The sequence below is a fragment of the Malaclemys terrapin genome, chromosome 12 (assembly GCF_027887155.1).
Source record: "Malaclemys terrapin pileata isolate rMalTer1 chromosome 12, rMalTer1.hap1, whole genome shotgun sequence".
NCBI lineage: Eukaryota > Metazoa > Chordata > Testudines > Emydidae > Malaclemys > Malaclemys terrapin.
Genome location: NC_071516.1, coordinates 25,482,866 through 25,488,939, shown reverse-complemented (window position 1 = coordinate 25,488,939; position 6,074 = coordinate 25,482,866). Strand labels below are relative to the sequence as shown.

The window sequence follows — 6,074 nt, the reverse complement described above, 5'->3', positions numbered from 1 at the left end:
CCCCAATCTGGGCTGAGGGAAGAGCTCTGCGCATGCGCATAGGAACAGCGCTCGGTCTGCGCGGGGAAACGATGCGCAGAAGACTCGCTCCCCGAGCTATGGAAAATGTGCAAGAGCTAGGCGCATGTGCAGAGGGAAAGCGCTTCCTTTCTCCCCCCCTCCGGACGCGCCTCGGCGCACAGCACGTTTTCCGTGGTGACGTAGTGGTCTACGCCCCGCCCCCGATATAAAAGCGTGCGCGGGCGGCGGGCGCCATTGTGCTGTGGAGCAGGCCGCGCTTCTGGGACGGTGCGGGCCCCACAGCAGCGAGCTCTCCTCGTCCTGCCTCCCCTCTGCCCTGCGGAGATGCCGCGCGTCTACATCGGGCGCCTCAGCTACCACGTCCGGGAGAAGGACATCCAGCGCTTCTTTAGCGGCTATGGCCGCCTGCTCGAGGTCGATCTCAAGAACGGGTGAGGCGGCGGGGGCGCCCTGGGCAGGCGGGTCGGCGGGGAGGGCTTGGGGGCAGAGCGCGGCCCCGTCCTGAGCAGGCCCCTGGCGGGGAGGGGGCAATGGCCAGGCCCTTCGGAGGCCGGTGGTGGGGCCCGCGGCTGCCGCGTGGCGCCGCGTTCAAAATGGCGGCGGCGGGGAGCGGGGGCGCTGCGGCGGGGCTGGCTCCATTGTCCCGCCGCGCGCAGCCCCGGGGCTGGTTAGTTTCCGTGGGGGCGGTGCGCCGTGGCGACCGGGCCTCGCTCCCTGACGGCCGATCTCTGACCCCGCAGCTACGGGTTCGTGGAGTTCGAGGACTCCCGCGACGCCGACGATGCCGTTTACGAGCTGAACGGCAAAGACCTGTGCGGGGAGCGGGTGATAGTGGAGCACGCCCGGGGCCCCCGCCGGGACAGGGACGGGTACAGCTACAGCAGCCGCAGTGAGTACAGCTCCATGCCCCGGCTCTTAGCCTTGGCGCGCGGGGGGGCGGTGTTCGGCCAGCCACTGCTGCATTGGCCGCGTATCCCTTCTGCAGAGGGCTGTTGGGTGCGTGGGACCGGTCCCCTGGGGTGTGGGAGGGATGGCACTGACCATCTCACCAGGCATGGTGTGCTTGGCTATTAGGGGAACACCTTGTGCAACGTTGGCTGCAGGGTGACCTGCCAAGCTTTGCTTTACAAGCCTCTTTGCTAGCACACGCCTTGCGCTTTAGATACCCTAGAATAGAACTGCACTCATTGGTACCTGTAATTGCATATGAAGCAGACTAGGGGGACAATTTTATTTGCAAAGCTTAAGTGTAGTCTTAATCTAGTAAGGATTCCCTGCTCTTCATTAGAAGAGATTGGTTCTATTAACTTAAATATTTGGAAGCTTTTAAGTGAAAAATTACGTATCTGGGCATGGTAGAAGCGCTCAGCTGTGAACTGTAATGTTTTTCAATTGAATACACAGAACTTAGTGGTGGGGGAGGGGAAGGGTTTACTTGAGACAGATTGTAGGAAATGTGGGAAGTATCGTAAAAAGGGAAAAACTCATTTTGTGTAGTTCTTGCTATACAGCATGAGTAATTCAGCTGACTATAGCTTAATTGGCATGGTATTGCAATTTAAGAGTAGTAAGTGTGATACATCTTTGAGTAAACTCTAGATCAGTGATACTCAGACCTCAGTGGTTCAGGAGCCAAATTAGTGATCAGCATTACCCAAAAGAGCCACAGTAGTGTGAATTCATTGTTTCATTTACTATAGTACTATTCATATTTAAATAGTATGATGGGAAATCTTTAGTTTTTATGTATATATATTATTCTCTCAGCAAAGTGACTGACCAAGTATCATTATTTTTAACAACTACAATTCGTTTAAAACATAGAAAAAGTATCCAGATTGGCTGCTAATGAAATCACGGTGTTTTAATATCATGTGCTGCAAACAGCTGCAAGAGACACATTAAGAGCCACTTGTGGCTCCCGAGCCTCAGTCTGAGTATCACTGCTCTAGATGCTTGTGTTATTGGGTGGGTGGGAGTCTGTCTTTTACAAGTTTTTAAAAATTCAAATGTATGTTGTTTAAAATTGTTGCATGTCCAATTCAAACTTTTTAACAAGTCCTTGATGTTTCAATTTAAAAGTGACCAGTGGGGCTGAGGCTGTGTCCACTGAGGCTAAGATGACTGCCTTTCCTGATTGGCCATGGCTTTTCCATACATTGTGTGACCCTTGCCCTATGACCCTTTGGCTGACCTTACCGGAAGCCATGACGACAGCAGCCTTTTGCCATTAGACGCAGGGTGATGGTGAGGATTCCAAGGGTTAGACAAAACTGGTTAAACTGAACTAGGTGACTGTTACCTTGCGTGTTTTGTGGCCAACCACCAAAAACCTCATACTGTGATGTAAGTACTTAGCGTAACTAGTAAACGTTTTTGTAAAATGTAGAAATGCATGTAATCAGTTAAGTTTTATATTTTACAATGTTCTGTAAAATAAAACTTAGCAAGGTAAATCTAATAAAGGAGCAGTCACTCTCTAACAGATCTTAGGAGCACAGACTTGTAGGATTTTAGTCTGTTTGATTTGCCATTAATATAGATCATGGCAAAATTGCATCTTTGTTGGAGGTTTAGAAAGATAAAGTCCTATTGCAGTAAATATAATCTGTGTTTAACTAACTTTTTCAGAACATTTAGCTGCCTTCACATTATGAGACAATCTAACTTTCTTTCTTTGCACAATAAAGGTGGGGGTGGTGGAGGCGGTGGATATAGCAGTCGGAGACAATCAGGAAGAGATAAATATGGACCACCTGTTCGTACAGAATACAGACTGATTGTTGAAAACCTTTCCAGTCGTTGTAGTTGGCAGGATTTGAAAGTATGTATTAATGTGAAATCTCTTAATAGAGCCACTTGCGACTAGCAGAAAGCAATACAAGATTTCATTTTAATTTGAATGTTCTTTGTTATTTAGCAGAAATGTTTTGAAATGTATTCAGGCGTGGCTGTTGACACTGTTAGTTCTTTGCATCTCTTCAGATTTGACTTACAATGTCCTGGTTGCACTGCATAAACGTGAAATGGTTATGTAACTCTTCATCTGCTTTCTAAGGATTTCATGAGGCAAGCTGGTGAGGTAACCTATGCTGATGCTCACAAAGAACGCACAAATGAAGGGGTAATTGAATTCCGGTCTTACTCTGACATGAAGCGTGCTCTGGACAAATTGGATGGCACAGAGATAAATGGCAGGAAAATCAGGCTGGTTGAAGACAAGCCACGGACAAGCCATAGGCGATCTTACTCCGGCAGCAGGTCAAGGTAACTTTGAAACTCTTGAGCTTTATGGCAAAGACTATTAGCTCTAATGAGAGAGGGCCTATTATATGTACTCTTAACGTTAAGAGTAATCATTACCTTTATAATTTGTTGATACTTCAGGGATAAGATGACTCCCAGGGGTCTGGAAGGAATGTTTTTCCATGATGTAACATTGCATAGTTGACCAGGTGCATTATGGGGAGGACGTTTCACCTTCCTCTGAAACATCAAGTATAGGCTACTGACAGATGGTATTCTGGACCTAGATGGACCAATGATCTGCTCTGGTATGGCCACTCCTGTTGCTAAAAATTCTTCATTGTAAGACACTTTGGCTGTGCTAAAGTAAGGGGGGAGCAGGACATACCAGGCTAAAAAAAAATAATCTCCAATTGGTATAGAATGTCACAGATACTTTTTGAAATGTCACCAGGTCACGATCTAGAAGAAGGTCACGAAGCAGAAGTCGTAGGAGTAGCCGCAGCAGATCCCGTAGTGCCTCAAAAAGCCGCTCGCGGTGAGTAATTTGTGTGTTTAATGGTGCTTTTTGTTAATCCATCAATTATTACCTTTAGTTGGTAACTGTTTGTATATAGAACTGTCATGGGTACCTATCAGTTCATGTTGAATAAAGATTGTGTTCTTTTAAAGATCTAAATCCAGGTCACGAAGCAAAGATCGTTCACGTTCCAGATCTAAAAGCAGGAAGTCTAGATCAAAGAGCAAATCTAAACCCAAGTCTGACCGGGGCTCCCGCAGCAGATCCAAGGAGAAATCTGAGAAGTCTCGCAGCAGGTCTAGGTCCATGTCTCGCTCTCCCAAAGAGAATGGTAAAGGAGAGGCTAAGTCTAAATCCAGGTCAAGGAGTAGGTCTCGTTCCAAATCACCACAGCAGCAACCACCTGCCAAGGCTCGCTCTGAGTCACCGCCCAAAAGAGCTGCATCAAGGTCCCGCTCCAGGTCTCGCTCAAAATCTCGCTCACGGTCAAGATCTAGTTCAAGAGATTAAGACTAGAACTCTCCTCTTACTTTGCACACTATTATGGAACATTTTCCTACTTGCCAGGCCATTAATCTTTTATGTTAGTACTTAAGAAGTTGGTTTCTTCTCTTGCAGAAGGGAATGGCCTGAGAACCAAGTAATGAGGCATAAAGATTTGATTCGTATCCAAATTTGATGAAAAGATGAGGTTGTACAGTAATGTACAAAGCAGGAAAAAGCCCCCCTTTTGTAGAGATTAAGCTAAACTTTTAATTTTATAGCATTTCAGCAGGAATAACTTATCTGCTGTTGGGTGGAAAGTGGTTTTTTATATTAAAAATACTCTTGAGTATGAGGTTTAAGTTCAGGCATTTTGAGAACATTATTTTTCCTAATTTTTTCACTGTTTTAAAATTATGGACTTTAGTAGTTTAATGGGTTATGGCTTGCTACCCAGAGGCATGACAGACAGCCTTGTTGAACAGGTCAGTATAGATGATGTGGCTATCTTAATTTGTGGAAGCAGAATGTGAACTGGACATATGGTTAACATAAAACTAGGCAAATTTCAGACCAGCAATAAACTCAATTTGGAGCACTTCAGTTGTGCTGTATCTTAATTCAGCTTGCCAAAAATTTCTTCTTTTCTCCTTTCCCATAATGATTGTATTAAAAAGCTAATAAAGGTACTACTATTTTGTAGCTTGACATGATGCAGTATTGCCTACAATCATAAGTAACCAAGTTCACATAATGGAAGTAATGTGACTTTTTTTAGTTTGCTTGAATTCCAGGAGACACTCCAATTCTCAGACACAATGGTGTCTTTCTGGATGTGGTCCATGTCATTAGTGTCTTGTATTGTTTGCAGGCCTCTAAATATTTACCTATTGGGTATGTAAAACTGAGTAAAGCTGCCTTCCTTCCCCTATGATTCATTTAACACCCACTTCGCTTCAAAATATGAGAACCACAATCCTTTTGTGTATGAATCTAAACCTATGGGATCTTAATGTATTGGAGCTAGAGTTCTAGTCTTAACAGAAGGCTTTGCTAAACCAGAGTTGCCAATTCACTTAAATTGTGGAGTAGAATCCATCCCAAAAGCCCCCTTTATAGCTAAATTGATTTTTGTAACATGCAATAGCAAACATTAGAACTGCCTTGTAATCTTTATACAATGTGTAGTTTTACTTGTATAAAATTAAATCAGTGACTCAAACTCTTGTGCTTTTATTATAGTATAGCTTAATTCTTTTCTGGCTATATTGTGTTGGATCCACCTCCATGACAAATTGTGGCTTCTTCTGGGGTAGATACTTGCTGTGTAGAGAACTCATCAGGTCTCTTGATAAAACAAATGAGATGTGGTAGGAAATACTTTAGTTTATTACACATAGTATTGATCTTACACCAGTGTAACATTTGGTCTCTAAATTCCTTGATTGAGAATATTTTAATTGTGGGCAGGTATAAGCATTCAGAAAGCTTCCCTTATGTGGGTGCATCTTGCATCTGTGTATCTGTCCCTGGTGTTTATTTTGTAGGCATAAGCGACACCTGCAAACAAGGTGGATTTCAGCCTGGTTGAAAGTATATCCCTTAAACAAAACCATTTGCTTGATCAGTCTTGAAATAGTATTTCCATTCTTTAGTAAGACACCAGTGTATGTCAGTGAGGCAAATTATTTCTTCTAGTACATTGAGTCTCAGCTGAGGCATGAGACTTTCAAGGGGGTGTTGAGCCTCCTTGCTCACAGGGTCACAATGATGGGGTGGCTGGACCAAGTTTCAGTTAATGGTA

General features: G+C 44.6%; 1 protein-coding gene across 1 annotated transcript; it reads left to right on the top strand.

The window, feature by feature from the left end:
• The first annotated feature begins 226 nt into the window (after positions 1-226).
• On the top strand, positions 227-5,492 carry SRSF6 (serine and arginine rich splicing factor 6). Its single transcript, XM_054045469.1, has 6 exons — positions 227-452; positions 762-910; positions 2,712-2,845; positions 3,080-3,288; positions 3,722-3,805; positions 3,940-5,492. The coding sequence occupies exons 1-6, from the start codon at positions 346-348 to the stop codon at positions 4,295-4,297; spliced, it is 1,041 nt and encodes a 346-aa protein (XP_053901444.1). The 5' UTR covers positions 227-345; the 3' UTR covers positions 4,298-5,492.
• Positions 5,493-6,074: the final 582 nt, after the last annotated feature.

What these genes read in the sequence shown, in the direction of transcription:
- SRSF6 (XM_054045469.1), top strand. Translation starts at nt 346, where the DNA reads ATGCCGCGCGTCTACATCGGGCGCCTCAGCTACCACGTCCGGGAGAAG. An exon ending in GTACAGCTACAGCAGCCGCA is followed by an intron (nt 911 to 2,711) that starts GTGAGTACAGCT and finishes TGCACAATAAAG; the next exon opens with GTGGGGGTGGTGGAGGCGGT. An exon ending in GTAGTTGGCAGGATTTGAAA is followed by an intron (nt 2,846 to 3,079) that starts GTATGTATTAAT and finishes CTGCTTTCTAAG; the next exon opens with GATTTCATGAGGCAAGCTGG.